Genomic DNA, 19687 nt, shown 5'->3' on the forward strand with positions numbered 1-19687 from the left:
AGACATGAGGTCTAGTCTGGAAGCGGTAGTCAGACCATATTGCTCACTCCTGATCTGCTGGAGCTCTTTTGGGGTTGTCCTGGTTTCAGCTGGGATGGACTTAATTTTCTTCTCAGTAGCTGGTACAGTGCTGTGTTTTGGATATGGTATGAGAATAACGATTAGAATACACTGGTGGTTTAATTGTTGCTAAGTAGTGCTTACCCTAAATCAAGGACTTTTCAGTCTCCCAAGCTCTGCCAGCGAGCAGGTGCGCAAGAAGCCGGGAGGGAGCAGAGCCAGGACAGCTGACCCGAACTAGCCAAAGGGATATTCCATATAGGACATCATGCTCAGTATATAAAGCTGGGAGAAGAAGAAGGAAGGGAGGGATGTTCAGAGTTATGGAATTTGTCTTCCCAAGTAACTGTTACATATGATGGAGCCCTGCTTTCCTGGAGGTGGCTGAACACCATGAATTCCTTGTTTTACTTTGTTTGCAGGTGCACAGATTTTGCTTTACCTATTAAACTGCCTTTATCTCAGCCCAAGAGTTTTCTCATTTTTACTCTTCCAATTCTCTTCCCAATCCGACTGGAGGGGAGTAAGGGAGTGGCTGGGTGGTGCTTAGTTGCCAGCTGGGGTTAAACTTAAACCATGACAGGGCTAAAAGGTGATCCAAGCCTTCCACCACTTGGAGAGCTTCTGAAGATCCCTGTTAGCAGGAATAAGATGCTATTAGGCTGAACCTGCAGCCCCAGGTGAGTCACAGAAGAGAGAGATCAGCATTTTCTAGTCTGAGCACTTGATCTGAGGCAGAAGCGTTATTTGCTTCACAAGTGGCTGACTCCAGTCTGAAATAAACCCTGTTGATCTGTAAACCACGTTCCTCACTTCAGTCCTGACATGGCTATGGCATGGTCATATTCGATGCCATGAGACTTTATTCAGAAGCAAGTCCATTTGCAGATGGATGTCATTTGAGAAGCTGCATTCTGCTGTATGCAACACGTTAGCAAAAAATACATTGCAGACCTAAGTTCAGGCACTGTGAACATGTTGTAGCACTAATATGAGGGAAAACAGAGCAGAGAAAGAGCATCTCCTCTCGGGGGAAAAGCGGTCTCGCTGATTAATGAGATAAGATGATTAATAGCTAAAGGAGAGTAGATCAAAGGCTGCAAACTAAAATCAAAGTATTAACACAAGCTGCCCAGGCAGGTGCCAAAAGCACAGGGCATGGTACACAGACCAGGGCAGGCAGGAAAGAAAGCAGCAAGCTAGCTTGCTTTTGACCTCCTCTCTTTAAGATGGGAGAAAAATAAAACCTGAACATCAGGCTGCCACACAGAGGGGTGCAGGAAGAATCACAAGCTGCAAAGTCCAACCCGAGCATGCTGCATGCAGGTAGCCATAAGGGTCCTGTCTTTGCCATCTCACAGCCAACACAAGCAAGGGCCCTGGCTTCATTAGCAAAAGGTGTTTCATGACCTTTCCTCAGGACAAAGAGCATTTGAGCCTCAGGACGCTGGTACACACATGGATGCCCAGTCTTGTGTCTGAGAGCTGATCACCTCCTGGGAGAGACTTCAGAAAGATTCAAGACTTACTGGGGAAGGGCAGAAAGTTTCATTTCAAAGCTGTCAACAGAACTTGACCCAGAGGGCTTAAAGCACAAATATCCTCTAAACAATAATGCTGACATGCACTGGACTGTTAGTAACAAATACATACCAGAGATAGAAAACATGTCTGCTCAATGCTTCTGGGGCAAAAGACACTATGAATGTCACCAGATGCAACAATGCAGGTTACAATGAAGTGTGTACCTCAGCAAAGACAAAGTATCGGCAGTATCCTCAAAGGAGAAAAAAAACACACATGTGAAACATAAAACTCACATAGGTCTTGGTACTGAAGTTTAACAGTGCTGTTTGAGCCAGACACAGCTGCTCATTGGCCTTGAGTTTTGTATACAATAGGCACAAAAGCTCGAGAATTGTCTTGCCAGGTAAGCATCCCTGCTAAGTAACCCTGATTAATCCATCAAATTATGACAGTGTTCCGAAAGGATGAGCAATGCTGTGAACTTCACGGTTCAAGGCTTCACGGTTGAAAGAAATCATCTCTTGTCAGCTTTCTGCAGGCTCAGTCAACTCCACAGATACCGTATCACAGAAGTTGCAATCCTGTTTCATTTAAAAAATTCCCTTGTTACAGGCTGGGTCTAGAAGAGTGCCTGGGAAAATCTGTGAATGAGGTATTGCACACTGAATGGTGCCCTCGTGCAAAGTAGTGCCTTTGAGGGATGCACAAGGAAAAAAAATCTAACTTGGAGAAACAGGAGGTGAAGCTGAAAGGTCTTAAACATGGTCTAAGTCAGAAGTGTATGACACAGGAATCAAAATGCCTGCTGAAGGGAATTAGAAAACAGAACGACATGGTACATGGGGTGTGCTTGCAGAGGAAGCACCGAGTGTCACTGCAGTCTTTCCAGGGTGCTGGATTTCCTCAGCACCACCAGTACAGCTCCAAGCAGCAGAACTGCCACATGCATTGGTAACTTGAGCTGGGACTAGACACCCAATGTTGAATACCCAGAGCAGATTTAGAAAAAGAAGAAAGCCAGCAGGGAAAGGTATGAACAGAGACCAGCTGGGCTATACAAACTACAGAGTTTTGAACACACTGATACAGTCAGAAAAACAGTCTCTGTTGCTTCTCACCTCCCCTGTAGCCTACACACGAATGTTTTTTTTAAGGTCTTACGTATAGCTTGTCATAATGGTGTCAGGATGTTTGATTCAGCAACACTGTTGACAGCACAGGAAGAGCACTATCAGGAAAACTGGAGGTTCTTTTTCAAAAACATGGTGACTAACAAATTGTCGAAACCTATACTCTGAAAAAAAACTTTCTTTCTTATAGAGGGAACAACATGACCCCATTGTGACAATATGGATGTTTCTCCATTTTGCCCGGACCGCAGACACCAAAACAGTTTTCAGTGCAACAGCGTTTATCTGGGTATCTTTTAGTCCACTGAAGCAAAAGCATCCCAGATTTGTCAGACTCACTGAAGTTCAGGCTGAACAACCAACAAACCTTGTAGAAAAAAACCTTTTGCTTCTGGAAAAGCAATGGGGCAAATTCTTGAGTAACATCTTGGAAGTAAAGCCACAGAAGAAAAGCATGACTTGCATAAAGGCAGACTTGACCTGTCCTTGAAATCTAATTTTCTGCCAAGGAATTATTTAAGGTTTTTCCAAGACACCTTTTAGGAAAGATACTATGGATGCTAGAGGTTTCCGATGCATCAAGATACAATTAGCTGTACCTTTCAGACATCCCTGAACTGCAACAGGTAAGTATTGGCCGGCCTGAACAGAGCTGTCTGCTAAAGGAGACCCTGTTTTAGGCTCTCCCTCGCAACGGGTGACACCTGCGGCTTATCAAGGTGACACGATGAAGCTTCAAAGCAGATCCTGGATCCCCAGTTTTCCTCCTTTATTGCTAGTCAGTTTACAGAGGCTGATTACATTTACAGCTTTGATGAGCTCTGTGCGTTTGTGAGAGTTCAAATCAAATATTGCTTCAGCCCACATGGGGACATAAGAAGCCATTCTGGTACTTTGGTGCTCGACACCCACTGCAGCTAGAGGATCACCTTTCCACCTCTCAGCTACATTCTTTCCCAGATCATGCATATTGCATTAGGAACTCGCTCCTGGATCTGCAGTAACTTGTAACTTGCACATAATAAGAGATACCTGCTCTGGTATTGATTGAACGTGCTTAGCCCCTGTCCCCCACGGTGAACCATGCCACAGTGATCATAGGACAAAGTGGTACCAGTCCTACGCCAGCCCACGTGCCCCCTCGAGAGAGCAAAACTGATGCTCCTTGCCCTCCCATCCTATTCTGGTGCCATAACCCATACCCCTCCCTCTAGAGCCTCACCCACCCAGCCCCTGCCTCCTTAGCCACATGCAGACACCTGCCTGCACCAAAACCTCACAGATCTGGGCCTTGGGAGCAACATTCCCACCCCAGCTGCTCCCTGGGAAGCACTTGCTCATGCAGAGAGCCTTCTCCTGCAGCCTGACTGCTACAGATGGCTGGGAAGTGCCTCTTCTTGTGCTGTGAAGACCTTCTTAAGAAAGATGAGGTCTAATTGTTGCTCTTGTGCTGCTGAAGTAGTAAAACCCTCAGCAGGGTGACTGGCAAATGAACACTGAACCACTGGACAGGACATCTCCAGCCTCACAGAGGTCTATTACGTGAGATACCTGAGGCATTGTCTGAAAAGAGGCCCATCAGCTGAGGAGGATCTCTTACTGAATAAAATAAAAAGCTACATTAAAAAAACTATTAAAAATATTACAGAAAAAGGTGATGGAACTGAAGACTACAGAAAAGGAGATATAACGAGGGGTCCGTGAAAGCTCAGTGGAGCCTGGTTTTCTTACCGCACGTGAGCTTCACTTTTTGACAGTAGAGCCTGTACTGCATCCAAGCACAAAGCAAACGCCCACAATCCCTTTGTATTGCCACTAGGTAATTTGAGCTTGGGTTAGAAGATGTTTTGTGTCAAGAAAAATAAGAGAGAAATAGATTTTTGGCACAGCACACCAATACACTTGCATGTCTTGCCTGAAGCCAAAATGTCAAGCAAGACTGTGATAGGCAACCTCTTAGATTACTTTGGTTTGAAATTTGGTTTCCTGAAAAGGTTCCGTGGTGCTCTGGAGGGGGCAGAATTTACAAGCAACTTCATCGGAAAGTTTCTAACTGACATCTCGCATAACTGTTTACAGCCCACAGACCAAAAGGGTGAGCAGCCAACTCAGCTGGCTATGCTGAGGACATTACTGACTTCTGCACGACTTTGTCCGACAGGAAGTAGGGCTCTGCTTATATCTGGAAGAGGTGAAGGGTTTGTTGTGCTTCTGTGTTTCATGTGGAACAGCCTGAAGCGTATGCGGTGACGCTGCATTTCGCTTACCTTTAAACTCTGAATCTACCTCTGGGGACCACGAAGTTCGTGCTGAGAAATAAAAACAGCAGAAGAAGCAAGCTTCTGAAGCCACATCAAAATATTTGAAAAATCTGTTGAGGAGGAAGAGAGCACAGGAGCTCATAGTGCAGCCCTCTTGTCAGGAGTCTTTCAGAGAGGTGGATCTGGCAAATTAATGTTACTGAGATGATCAAATTTGTATCACGCTGGGAAGGGAAAGGGAAATAGCCCAGTAGCAAAAACAGAGATGGGAAAAGATGTTAAGAGTTCTTCACTGCAGCACTTTACCTTCTTATAATGCTTTCCCCACATCTCTGTGCACTGGTATCTTTTGATCTGTGTGTCCTCCTTTATGTGAGGTCACAGCAGGCTGTAAGGAGACACACAGTGCAGAGCAAACCAACTAGCTCACATGCAGCCTGGAAGGAGGTGGGGATTCAGATTCCAGGGGCCAACACAGCAAGAGTTAAAGGTGCCTTTGCCTTTATCTTCTTGCATCCTGATGCTGTCCATAGCACAAAAACTTTGAACCAAAAAGCATTTTTATCTGTATTTCAGGACTGTCCGTGCTATTGATTTGCCCAACTTGGAAAGCACCAAGTAGGCTGATCAGGTATTCATGCCAGCTATTAAAAGGCACATTTGCCAAAACAATAAGGCAGAATCTAAAACTGCTGATGCTTCAGAGGAGAGGGAACAGCAACAATCCACTGACACTAAAAGGCCATCTGGAGAGAGGGAGAGGTGCTCCAAACCCACCAACACTCACCCATCACACGGTACTTATACAATGTATACACTCAGTGACTGCATCAGGCTCAGAAACATCTTTTTTTCTCCATTTTGTATTTTTTCCTTTTTCCTGTTCTTTTTTTCCCCTCTTCCCCCCCCACCCCCCACTCCATTTATTTATTTTTTTAAATCAAGGACAGTAACAAGCATATATAAAAGTAATTTCCAAGTATGCTACACAGCCTCACTTCACCCACCTAACCTTTGCCAACCTGTCAACCCCACCAGGCTGCACAGGCAGTGGTAAGCAAACCATCTTTCTCCACCCTCCACCAGCAACCTGTTTCCTGGACTTGTGCGCACCAGGGCAGTGTCCTGGGAGACACATTGCTTGGGAGCTATAACCAACAAACCACACAACCACCTCTGTCTTGAATCCGAACTCCTGCCTGAGAAGTGAGCCAACACCCTGCTGGCTAAAATATTTAGTACTAGTTAACACAGATGGCAACCCTTATCATGTATTTGGGAAGGATGAAAAAAATCAGAAATTAAGATTCTTGTACAGGAGGGTCATTTCACATCTAACCCTGGGAGGTAAGACCTTAGAAATTATGCAGGTGGCTGAAAAAAATCCCATTATCTCCTCATGCAAGCAAGTTGCCCTACTGGTGATGTGACAGGTAACCTGGCAGCAGACCAGCTCGGTTGAGGAGCAAGTTTCAGCTGCTTGCCTGCACATTAATTTTTCCTTCAGCTTTCCACAAAATGGGGCTTTAAATTGGGGTAAAGCTGCTATAACTAAGTGAAGAATAAACTTTGGATTTTTGCTCAATCCCCAACTCTCCAAACTGGCCATAGAAGAAATATTGCGGTTTCAGTCCAAGAGAAGCCAGGCTAGCTGCAGCAATCACGGGGCAGCTCCCGCCACCCAAGCCCTATCAGTATCCCCACAAGCCTCATCCCTTTGTTTAGGTCTCTTAAAACAGTGCAATAGAAGAAAGACCGACCTTGTCCAAAATGAGGGGTTTTTTTCTTTTTTTTTTTTTTTAGGAATAAGTTAGCCACTTCCACTGAGAAATATTGAACTCCTTTGATAGTCAATAACAAAGGCGTTTGAAATCTCATTGCAGCTTCAAGTGTTTCAGCATCCTGAAGGTTAGCTCAGTGCATTCCTCCAAAGGTTTGCTGGTTTAGAATTAACCAGAACATACATCATCCCTTTTACAGGCAGCATCATTTCTGATATCTTCAGAGATAACCTCACAGATCAGGAGGATTATCGTGGCATTAACTGCTCTGATTACATTCCCTACAGTTTAATAACAAGAGCAATGAGACTGTAGGTGTATCAACAAAGGTTTGGATTTGTGAGCAAAGAAAGTTGGGGGTTATTAGCAGAATGTGAGAAAAGAAAAGGTCACACACTCAAATGTGCCTCTCGGGATACTGCTGACATATTCTTTGGGGCAAGAAAAGTGATCTCTCAATGTAGCATCATGAATTTTCTAGTAAGAAGCAATAGCGAGTTTGTTAGGAAAGCTGTAGATCCATCTTGTCGCATCCAGAATGCTTTGTCTGTGAAATTAACCCATGAAAAATTCTGTAAAAAAACCACCAAATCCACACTTTGTAATATCTGCCTTTAAAAGATATTAGCTACGGTACGTGCATGCTGTATGTTCCTATTTATCTGCCAGTCTACAGTGCTGGTTTTGGCTGGGGCAGATGTAAGTTTCTTTATAGTAGCTAGCATGAGGCTGTGTTTTGGATTTGTTCTGGAAACAGTGTCAGTAAAACAGGAATGTTCAAGGCCTCTTCTGGCCCTCACGCTGCCCCACCTGTAAGTAAGCTTGTCTGGGTTTGGCATGGGACACAGCCAGGACAACTGGCCCCAACTGACCAAAAGGGTATTCCATACCGTATGAGGTCACGCTCAGCACAGAAAGCTGGGGGAAGGAGGAGGGAGGGATATTCAGAGTTATGGTACTTCTCTTTCTAAGTAACTGTTATGCATGATGGAGCCCAGCTTTCCTGGAGGTGGCTGAACACCTCCCTGCTGATGGGAAGTGGTGAGTTAATTCCTTGTTTTGCTTTGCTTGCGTGCACAGCTTTTGCTCTATTTATTAGACTGTCTTTATCTCAACCCCTGAGTCTTCTCACTTTTACTCTTCCAGTCCTCTCCCCTATCCCACCTGCAGGGGAGTGAGCGAGCGGCTGCATGGGGCTCTGTTGCTGGCCAGGGTTAAACTGCGACATAACTGCACTAGCTCCTGGATTTCTGTAATCAATAAGAAGAAACTTACTTTCATTTGAAATAAAAAGCTGGAAAATGGGGTTTCAGCAAAATGGTGGATGTTAACTGCACTGTCATTCCCTCCATCTAATGTTTTTCCCAAGGAAGTATCCTCCCCTCTCCCTGTAAAGTTTGTGGTTGGTATTTCATGGAGGAAAGCAGAGAGGTGACTGAAGAACCTTACAGCTAAAATTACAAGCTACCAATGAGATTAAACATATTTTTCCCAGGCACATTTACTGACGATAATACAGAAGTTTACAATTCTATTGTTCCAGCTCCCAGTGCTTGTTAAAGTGCAGAAGACTATCTGTAGTTGCTTATTTTGTATCTAAGCAACTGTCAGACTCCATATCTACTAATAAGAAAGGGTATAATTATATGTTGCTACTTTAATTAGCAGCAGATGCCTATGTTTATGAAATAAAATGTAAGATTTTCTGAAGTGCAGTGTCTCACTTACGTGCAAATTGCAAGAGCACTTTTATAGGCTCCTAAAGGCTTTGTTTGGCTGTGGCAGCTTGCTTGGGGTAGGGCATGGGGCACATAGAGCCAGTTGCTGGTGTTCATTAGACCATGGGCTCAGATCCCAGCTGTCCCGAGCCCCCTTTGGGGAGAGCTGCAGGGCAAGGATAAGTAGCATCTATTGTGCCTTTTCGACTCTCCCATTGCTGGCATGAAGCAGGTGCTTGCCCCAATTCAAAGACCGAGAACTACCAGCCTGCTTTGGGCTACCTATTTCACTGCCCCAGGGGCTGCATTCTGTGGGATGCGGTCACAGAGCAACCAACACAGGGGAAGAATCCTTAACATGAATTTCTGATCTTATTGAGGTACTTCAGCAGCACATAGTGATGCAGTGCAGCATTTTTCTTCAGAAGGAATAACAACAGAGGCTACTGCTGAGGGTCCTTCTCTGCCTGTAAGAGGAAGAGAATACCAACAAAACAAAATCCACAGTCTTTCAGAAACCCATGAAGACACATGCTGACAGAGAATATAGATGAGAATAACCTTGTCCAGGATAGGAAACACTTGATAGATGAGTTTCTAATTTCCATTATTCAGTATTTTTAGCCTTGTTTCCATGGAAACAGCACTTGTGTGATGTTGCCATCCTGCACGGGAGTGAGTGGATGTACACATGTGTATGTACCTCTGTATTCTTCTCCTGGCCTCCACCAACTTTGAACAAATTTGCCAGCAAAGCTGAGGTTCCAATGAAAATTAGATGCAGTTATGTGAAAGCATGAGTGATCTTGTAAGTTCTCTGGCCAAAGAAATCTTGTTAAACAGTAGAGAATCCATGAGAGGAGAATGAGGCCACCCCTGCAACTGCTGCATCTCCAGAAGGTGCTCCAGTATGAAAGCTCGTACTTTCTTGGACACCAAACACCTTGACACACTGCCTGCCACAAGGCATAGATCTGTGGGAAATGTGTTCTTGGGTTTGGAAATCAAGGCTCCTGTTTAGAGACTGTCAAAATACAAGACACCCTGCCTGAAGGTTTGGGATGCCAACAGAATAACTAACATCTGTCTTGTCTGTTTGTCCATCTTTTGGAGTGCCTTGCCCTGCCACCTGCACCCTTCAGAGAAAGAAAATGAAGCAGTCAGCCAAGCTTGGCCCATCTCTTTATTCCTTCAAAACAAGCTACAGTGCTGCCTCTCACAGCCATGTATGTAAGGAAAAGGACGGGTCAGATCATCAAGCTAAATTAGGGAGAAAGGCTAAGCATTCATCACTACATTCCTCATTTTGGGCAGATATAAAATCCTTTAACACACCTTCATATTCATAGCTTTTATGCCCCTTTGCCACCGTTTGTAATCCAATTACAAGAAGTTACACAAGACTGCACCCTAGTAGGCCGCAGGAGCATGCAAGTGTATAACCCATACTTTTCTCTTCTTTTACTACATTTTCTAAACTCTAATATGCTCTCTGCAAGAACTGCCAGCCATTTCTCTGCTTGCTGCAGTGCAGGCTGTCAGCAGAGACACACACCAGATGCTTTCCCACAGAGCCCAATTTTCTCTCACCCTTAATTTGTGGCTCTCAACCAGAACTCAAGGTCATCCCATTCGCAAATTTCCATTTGTATTTGGTCTACCCTGTCCACAGTGTTAATGCACAATATACAAAGCAAAGTTTCCACAACAGGTATCACTCAGAGCACGTATGGAAGAACTGGTTGAGTAAGACACCTGCTAAGCTGGAGAACTTGCATTTACTCAAAAAGCTTTAGGGGCTAGTTTATGTGTAGGATATTTGTACAAAGCCCTGTCAGCCTCCTCTTGAATATGCTTTAAGAAGTCATCCGTGGTTAAGGTTAGCTACGTAGAACAACAGTGACCTGTATTAACCAATTCTTTAGAAGAAGAAAATTACCATGGGTGTAAATAAAGTGACCTGTATGGCTGTTGAGCAGTATTTCAATTATCCTCTTCACAACAGGGGCTTTGTACCTCCTGTTACACAAGCAGAGAGTTTTAATAACCTGTGTGCAGGTAACATTCAGTAACAGGTAGAAATGTATTGCGTGTTCTCCAAATGCCAGCATATCTTCTGTGCCGTGTGATACTAATATTATTGTAGCTGTGCAGGGAACAGATCTCCTCACACTACTCCAAAAGACAGCGAACGCAGCCCAAGGGAATGGTATACCAAGGCACAAGAAGTTACTAATTACTACTTGTATTACCCTGAGTTTTCATCTCACCTCCTCACACTTCCTCTCCATGGTGGATAGGCTGCCACATGAAACACAGCCACCATGAAGCCACAGTGGGTAAGAAATTAGTCCAGGTAAATTCACCCTGGACACACAACTCTGCTGCCATAACCAGCCTGTTACAGCATGTATAATATTCAAGGTCCTACTGCCAGCTCCACACGGCGGCAGAAACCAGTAATTCTCCAACAGCGTGGTCACCTTCAGGACACTTTGCTTTTGCTGAACAGTTATCCAAAGTGGTGGCCCTTGTCCAGAGAGGAAGAAGGGCAAGAATTCCATGTCTGCCATAAGCTCCTCTTCAAATACTAGGAGAAATATTTTATGCTAGTACAGTTATTAACTGATAATGTAGGTCATTGCTATTAGTATTTCACACAACCTACTGCCTTTGTGCCCCTTAAATTAAGAATAACGGGCATGGAGTGTTATTTCACAGAAAATTGGGATGGAGTGGAGAGACTCCCTTGTTAAGCCCCACTGACAACCCTGTGGTGAAACACCACATGCTTAACATCGCCAAAGGTGGTGGGAGGATGGGAGGGAGGAAATAATCTCTAAATCCAGAAAACTGTCTCCTAGAGACTTACAGGTAGCGTTCGGACTTCTCTAACGTTTTCACAGCAATCTCTTTCTGTAGCACAGCAAAACTTTTTCTTCCATCAGCTTGCATCATCTCATCTTGACCCTTAACAAAGCTGTTGAAAATTTTCCACGCGAAGCTGATGATGCCGTCGGGATGCAGGGATTTAACAGCAGTGCAGCGCGCGTTGGATGGTTGGGGTTTCTCTTATGTCTTTCCGTATAATGACACCTAGCGCTAGGAGACTGCCAAGCACTCCGGTTAGTCCTTGACATTTGGAGATTGGAAGTGCACTGCGAAGTTTTGTTTACTTCAAAGCAAGAAGTAAAAGTGTTTCAACGTGGCCATATGACAACTCTGGAAAACAGCAACACGCCAGGCAGTTTTTTTCCCCTGGATCTACATCTGTTTCTGCACTAGATCACATACTACTTTCCTGCTTATGGAAATTAATACTTGCTGGAAACCACTGACCAATGAAAAGTTTACTAATAGAATATGAAACGCTCCTTTGCTAATGAAACATAACTAGTGGCAGCAAGAGGCTGAATAAAGAAGAAAGCCAGTTTTCTTTCTTACGTAAGAAACTCCATTTGCTTTCAGATATCCCTGTCTACCTCCAGTTCCCAGGCTCTTGCACCTTGACCTGCTGTCTCTCCTTTCCTTTAGAGGCTGTGGGGTTCACATCACCCCTTTTTGTCTCCAGCACTGGAGACTGGCATGTAAGCACCTACCTCGATTCCTCTGCTCAGCTTGGTCACTCCATGGATGATCCTACTCATTTCTAAGACCTAACCTAACTCCCCATTGCAGGCCAACATAGTCAAATCCACCTGACCTGCTCTGTCTTCCCGCCTCCCTTCTGAAGACCCTCTCTGCCCATCACTAATCCCCTAGCTCTCATCCAGCTCCCCAAATCACCTTATGGATTAAGTCCTTTCCTTACCATTACTTCTTCCCTCACACCCAGGGAGGAGGGGAAGAAGTTAGTCTCCTTCATCTTCAAATGCCTCTTCTGAACTCTCTCTCCCTGCCTGTATAGCTAAAACTCCTATTCCCTCTCCCTTTACTACCATCGTTCTTTCTTCTGTTTCAGTTAATTCTTAAGCCCTTTCAACTTGAATTCAGCTTTCCTTGCACCACCCAAAATGTTATGATTTACGACTTCGTGCTGTCCAAGTTCTAAGGCCTTTCTTCCATGCTTTCTCCTCTTACTAAACTCATTTGATAAGCCCCGTTTCCTCAACCGTCTGCTGTCCCTGAGGGTTCCTTCCACTTACTCCTGGCTCTTTCTCCTCTCCTCCCACTTCGACAACTTCCCTCTCTAAGCGTTTTCCATCCCCCGGTACAACATCTGCTGTTGGTGTTGCAGCTGCCCCACAGCAACAGAGCTGTTACTGCCGACACTGTTTTCTCCTGCTGGTAACACGTGCTCCTTTTTTCCACTCCCACTCTCAGAACAGGTCATAACACCACCCGTCATCCGCTTCGCTTCAACATCACTTCACTGCAGCTGCTGTTGAAGCCCAACCAGGTAACGTTGCACTGCACCAGGTAAGGAGCCATCTTACCACATCAGACAAGGCAGGTGATTTAAACCACACTGGATAGATGGAGAAAGAGTCCGTCCAGGTCTGTAAACTAAAGGTAGAAAATACCCCAAAGCCACATAGCTCCTGCAGAGCAATAAAGCAGTTTAGGATGACTACAAAGTCTTACCTATCCCTTCACCTTCGCAGCACAGCGCTCCGAGTCCAGTGTGCAGCTGGCCAGAATGGCGGACACGGGCAGCTGTCGTCGTTGTCCCTGTTCTCAGCTGGTCCTACAGCTCAGGCTCCAGGTCACCAACCAGGGAGCATTCAGGATATCTACGTGGACTTAAAATTGGCAACGCTTAATTAAAAGCGATTTGTCTGTCCTTCTGCCAACGTGAACTCGAAATGTCTTTTTGCATGCAGTCGCACCAGAAAGATCTGCTGGCAACGTGGAGCATCTCTCGGTTCCACGATTTCAGCCTGCCCTCTGCTGCAGGATCCGCACACCGCACCGCGCCGCCGCACGCCCCCGCGCCGCTCACAGCCCGAGAACATCAACAGCGCGGGCCGGCCCCGTCTTACTTGAGTGTACAACTCGGAAAAGTTAAGTTTAAACCGGCAAAAATTAAGAGGTCCAACAAGGCGTGACAATGAGGAGACTTAAAAATCCTTAGCAGGAACTATAAAGCGGAGAAACAAGAGCCATGCAGGCTCTTCAGGCAGTTCACTCTCCAGCTGCGAGGCAGCCCACCATAACCCCAGCTGCACCCACCCGCCACGTACGCACCCAGCGGCACAGGCCACGAGCAGGCGGACCGATGGCGAACGTCAGCACTAAGGTGTGACCACCACCCCAGCCCGAACACAGGGCGCCCCACCACCCCAGGCCAGCGGCCGCCCCAGGCAGGCAGCCTGTGGAAGTCTGTGAGGCCTGGACAACCTAACTCACACTCGGCAAGTGACAGCCCTCCTGCCTCGCTGGGCCCCGGGGGTGCAGCCCTGCGGAGCGACCACCAAAGCCGGAGGGCGGCCCCACTGCCTGTGGGTGGCCGAGGGGCCCGAGCTCGGCCGTGGCACAGAGCTGGTGCCATGGCCCCGGGGTCCCCCGCAGCCCCGCTGCTCCCCAGCACTCTGAGGGGCTCCCAGCGCCAGCCCGGGCCTGACACACAGAGCATGTGACACTTGCTTGAGATTAGAGGTCAAAGGTTACTTTTAAGGCAACTTCCCAGAACCAGGCTCATCTGGCCTCTGTCACAGGACAGTGGTGACTTGAGGTCAGAGGTTACTCCAGGTCAACGGTCACTCAAGGTCAGAGGTCATGCATTACTCTAGGTCAGTCACTTGAGGTCAGAGGGCATGAGTTGCTCTAGGTAAAAGGTCACAAGTTACTCAAAGTTAAAGGTTCCTTGAGGTCACAGGATCAAGGTTAATCTATATCGAATGTTACTTGAGGTCAGTGGACAGAAGTTACCTGAGGTGAAAGGTTACTCCAGGTCAAAGGTTGAGGTCAGAGGACAGAGGTTGCTTGAGGACAGATGTTAATTGAGGTCACAGGACAAAGGATCCTCAAGGTCAAAAGTTAGTTGAGGTCAATGGACAGAGGATCCTCAAGGTCAGGGGATAAAGGTTACTTCAGGCCACAGAACAAGAGGTGTTACAGACGAAAGGTCATTCTAAGCCAAAGGTTACTTGAGGTCAAATCTGGTTCCAGCGTGACTCTCAGCGCACCCACCCTGAAGCCAGAACCAAGACTCTAGCGCACAAACACCCTGGTGCCACCAGCTGTGGAGGTGCACAACAGGCACCCACCAGTGCAAGGGCAGCTGGGTGTCAGGGCCCGCACGCACGCGGCTCCTCCTCACGCCAGCCTCCCCGCAGCAGGGGTACAGCTCACAGGCACAGCCCCCCAGCACCCGGCCGGCCCTGCCACACGCCGCTCCCGGCTGGCAAACGGGGCCTGGACCCACACCCCCGTGAGCAGGAGGTGTCAACACAAGCGGGCACTGCCACAGAGGGTGGCTGAGTGGGTGTAAGGCGAAAGAGCCAAAGGAACCAGCAGCTGTAATTTGTGCTGAAGACCCGGTGCTGCTTTTGCAATGGCAGTCATCTCTTTCACACTTGATAGTAAGTTTTTCTTTACAACCTAGTTAATAAAATTGGTGCCCAGCTTCTTGCAAGGATTTAGAAATACCACTCCATTTCATTAAAAAAAACAACAAACACGTACCATACAACAACCAAAATAGTTGTTACCATTGGGGACTATTACACTCAATTAGGGAATTCGATGCAAGACTAAAGTCATCACTCAGGATTAACAGTAGCTGCATGCATGCCAGTGCAAGTTACTATAGTTCTAAATCTGAGTCCAAACCAGAAACATCTCAGCATGAGTATAAAGTTTTTGGCTATTTGTCAGAACGTCAAAGTATAAGGGAAAGTACTTTGAACAGCTGAAAAAAAGTGTTTTTTTTTAAGCTAGCAGTATTTAACTATCATGACAAACAGGATGTCAACTTTCTAAAAAAATAATGAACACTGATAATTTTAAATGTATCTTTCAAAAGTTGTAATCAATCTAAAAAGCTAGCAGGTGGCTAATGCTAGTCAAAAGCAACAACAAAAAGCAGCCCCAAATCCTCCCCATAAATAATACAAAAGAGCACTTTGGAGTGTTGCTCTGCTCTAATAGTTCATCTTTTCAAAAGCTAGAACTTGCAGAATAGTTTCTTTTAAACTAAACATAATGAAGTCTTCAAAATTGAGGTAGCTTCATCCATCATCTATTTTTATGTTCTGTCAGGATAAACACGTACCACAAAACACGTTCTGAGATGCAAGTCACTTTAGAACCCAACACATTTTAGTAAGAAACGAGTACATCTCTCAGCTAACACAAAGGAAAAACTTGCTTTCCAAAACATTTTCTTGCCATTTTCAGCTACCTGGCAATGGGTGACAGTTTCAGAACATCAAGGTCCAAATACCACCTCAAGGTAATTTGAAATAGCAAAGAGCTACATTCGGTGTAATTCAGACTAGACCCCACAGATCAGCACTAAAAGCACCGAAAATAATCGTACGTCCTATTTGGCACAACAGCGAAAGAACCACTGCTAGCTGGCAATACCAAATTAGTGGTCAGGAAAAAAGACACTTTCTCACATGGGCTGAAACCACACTAAACAGGGAAAAAAAATGAGGAAAGACCTACTACCCCTGCAATAGTTTGGTAGTTCAGTGATGACTAATTAGTCTGCTTCATTAAGACTTGTTTTTCTCATTAATTGCATTGAAAGCTTTTACGCAAGATAAATGCTTGAATTCAAAGTCTCTGAAAAGGACATGACTGCAAATTTTTCTTTCCACACAGCAATTGCAATAAGCACAGTATTATACAGTCTTTTTAAAAAAAAAAGAACTGCCTATGGGGGCCATTTATCTGCTGGTAAATGTTCACCACCCTTACAAGCCTCTAATCACTGTGCCCAGCACACTCGTGCTTGCTGCGAGTCATACGAAACCCAGCCTAACGTGAGTTTGTGAAAACAAAACTTTGAATCAAAGTTTCTGAAGGCAGAAGGACCTTACAGTTTCCTCCTCCTATAATCAAAGGGAAATACATCAGCTTTAGAAATAAAACACAACTACCAGGATTTGAACACAACTGTTATTACAGAGCAGCAGCTGTATCATAAAGCACCCCCATACACACAGGCTACCATTTCACACAGCAGCAGATACGCCGAGTGCCTTCACCACACCACAAACTTACCTGGGGGCCCATAATTCATGTCCATCCTTTCCAAAATAACACTTGTCTGAAACCAAAGGACTCAAGAGAAAAACCAGGAAATCAGGTTTTCTAACTGATTTTTTTTTAATAAACTATAGAAGAACAAGATAACATTTCAACCAAAGTCATAACAGCTGCATGCTTAGAAGCAGACACATACATGTCTCTGGATTTTTCTGTTCTCTTTAAAAACAAGAGGGGGGGTGGGGGGGCAGGGAGGGGAAGAGAAAAAAATTGGTGAAAGCTGAACATAATGCATAGAATTCTATACATAATCAAATAACAGCAGACTAAAGCAAGCAGTAACACAACTGGAAAAAATGTTCTAACAGTGACTCCATAAGAAATTTCAGTTCTAGGAATCTTTATGCCGAGCCAAGTTACATTTTTTTATACAGCATTAAAGTTTTATAAATTGAGGCACTAGAAACAAACTTACACTCAAATTATAGCTCAAATGTGTCTAATGTGCAAACTGAAAACAGGCCATTATCGTACTAGAAATTTAGAACCTAAAAGGTTGTATTAGGCTTGCACTTGCTCACATTGACACAGTCAAAACTATTGGTTTTGCAGTTAGGAGTAAAAGCAGGTTCTGACTGTTGGTTCCAGTCACCTTCCTAGCTTTTTCTCATTGTCCTCACTTGCTTCATGTATTCTCATCCAGGGAAAAAAATTGGAGAGGTTCCTGTGCCACCCCATTCAGCAATGTTTATACAGAAATGCAAAGCACCTGTCCTTGGGCACAGTTTTATCTACAGTGCTGTATTCCCTTACTTCATCCTGCTCCCCCACATCACCAAGCTTCTACAGGGTTAATACATTTCTTTAGAATTAAGATACTCATGTTCTACGAGGGATGCTTATTTTTACCTTGTGATTCGCATTTTCCATGGGGTCAGGGAGTACTAAAGACAAGTAGTCTTCACAAAATAAACAGAGTGATCACATAGCAAGAACAACTTGAGAGAGAAAGGAAGGAGCTCATATGGATACGCATGCTGCTTTCTTTACGAAGAAAAGTATTTCAAGTTCCAGTGAGGTTTCCACCCAGATGCTATAGCTGGCACCCTCTAAACCCCTACATTAAAATATACCTCGATATTTTAATCAGGCACTTAAATAGAAAAACAAAGCAGTAACATTAAACATAGCTATTGTGACAACTTTTCTGTAAGGCCAGAACATTTTGTATGAAGTACTCAGGAAACTTAATGGTCCCACAGAAACAAGTAACTCATGTCGAGGGCTAAAGGAATGGACAGTCTCTGCCTAGACAAGTGTGGGGGTGGCGGGGGGAGGGAAGAAAAAAAGACTGAAATATGGTTAGCAAATATTTGGTAAAAGCCATTAACTACAAACTTATATACTTCTTTATCTACTGCAAAATGCAGTGTAAGGTTACTAAACCCTTGAGAAGATGGATCCAAAAATCAACATTCAATGTCCTTTAATTTACAAGATAATATTTCCTCCCCCCCCCCAAAAAAAAAACAACAAAACTCTCCACTGATAACAAGCTCCCTGAGGGAATACATTGATTTTTTTTCAAGGAAAAAAGTCATCATTTAAAAACAATCTGAAGAGTTCCGGCTATCAAGAGTTGCCTTATTTTGAGCTGTAACACAATTCTGATCAACATTTCTTTGGAAAACATGGGTTAAACCAACCAGCCACTGGTCCTGTAAGAGGGACCCTGATCTCCCTTCTTTTAAGTAGTATTCTGGAGATGTAACTATTCTTTTAGAACTGTAACATATATATATTTTAGTCCAATACACTTCAAAGTTATAGGAAAATTCTACCTACAAGACCTAATCTACCAACATTTAAATGGTTGAGGTGGAAATTCAATTGTAAGGCTAAACACTTGAGAAGGTATCTTTATGTTATGCAAGTCAAGAGACAAATGAAAATCTACAGACACACAAAACATTTTTATGGTAAAGAGAATGCCAAGTGTTTAAACCATTCTTAAGTAATTTATTTTTTACTGACGATTTACAAGGCCTTGATTATTAGACAAAATAGCGTATTTTAACTAAACTCAAAAAATACAAACCAATACAGTATAGAAGGAAATGCTATATGGTTCTGTAGAATATATCACACCCAGTGCACGCACTGCTTCATTTTTCCCATCTGAACCTATCTGTTACTTAAAGGATTTTTGCAAAGAATATTTTGGTCTAGCCAACATGTAGTGTACAGTTTCAGACCACCGAATTAGACTAATTCTGGCATTAGTCTACAGTCTAAATCACTGCAGCAGATCTTTCAAAGTGTTTAGTGTAATCAAAAAACTCATCTAGACATTTCTGAGCAGCTAACAATAAACAGGAGTTATAGACTGCATACAGTTCAGTATGGTACATTAACTGAAGCTAAAAGTTTTAGTATGCTTATTGCCAATTTCTCCCAAATTTTAACAAGCATAGCTTCTTTGCAGATACATTATTGCTGAGAGTAGTAAGGCTGTTGAGGAAAAGGATATCCAGGTTGTTGAGGTGCCGGATATGGTGCTTGTCCAGGGTTTTGATACATAGGTGCAGGTGCATACGGCAGACTATACTGGCCATACATGTATGAATTATAGCCCATTGGCATCGGCATAGGGCAATACCTGTGTGGGGTGGAGGGGAAAAAAAGCATATTTAGCTGCAAAACACTGATGATGTTACTTTGCAAATAACTCACTAATAGATACGAAAAGGCATGCAATCACCACAAATGCTTTGCTTTCCTTTTCCTTTTTTTGCAGCAGAAAGTGTGGTAACTTTCAAGCATCAAACATGAAAAAACCTTATAATGCATGGAACAAAAACGCAGACAGAAGGTGAAGTAAAAGCAACATGCTGGAAGCAGAACTAATCTGAATTGATTCTCTTATGTTTAACATCATTGCATGTATTTTAACATTTGCTGAGCCTGCTATTGGAGGAGAGAGCAACTGCCTTCAACTCCTCATGATGACTCCAGAAAGATGGAAAAAAGCACCAGAAGAAAGCACACTA

The 19687-nt window shown here is 44.3% G+C and overlaps 1 protein-coding gene across 4 annotated transcripts in view; it reads right to left on the bottom strand.

The window, feature by feature from the left end:
• Positions 1-16738: 16738 nt before the first annotated feature.
• The window catches only part of LOC119146430 (programmed cell death 6 interacting protein), a 34545-nt gene continuing 31596 nt past the window's right edge, over positions 16739-19687 (bottom strand). For all 4 annotated transcript variants that reach the window (XM_037384060.1, XM_037384062.1, XM_037384061.1 and 1 more), the window contains exon 18: positions 16739-19296. In XM_037384060.1, the coding sequence (XP_037239957.1) occupies positions 19128-19296 (169 nt within the window). In that variant the 3' untranslated portion in view covers positions 16739-19127. The remainder of the gene's footprint in view (positions 19297-19687) is intronic.

The sequence above is a fragment of the Falco rusticolus genome, chromosome 4 (genome assembly GCF_015220075.1).
Source record: "Falco rusticolus isolate bFalRus1 chromosome 4, bFalRus1.pri, whole genome shotgun sequence".
In the NCBI taxonomy this organism is placed as follows: domain Eukaryota; kingdom Metazoa; phylum Chordata; class Aves; order Falconiformes; family Falconidae; genus Falco; species Falco rusticolus.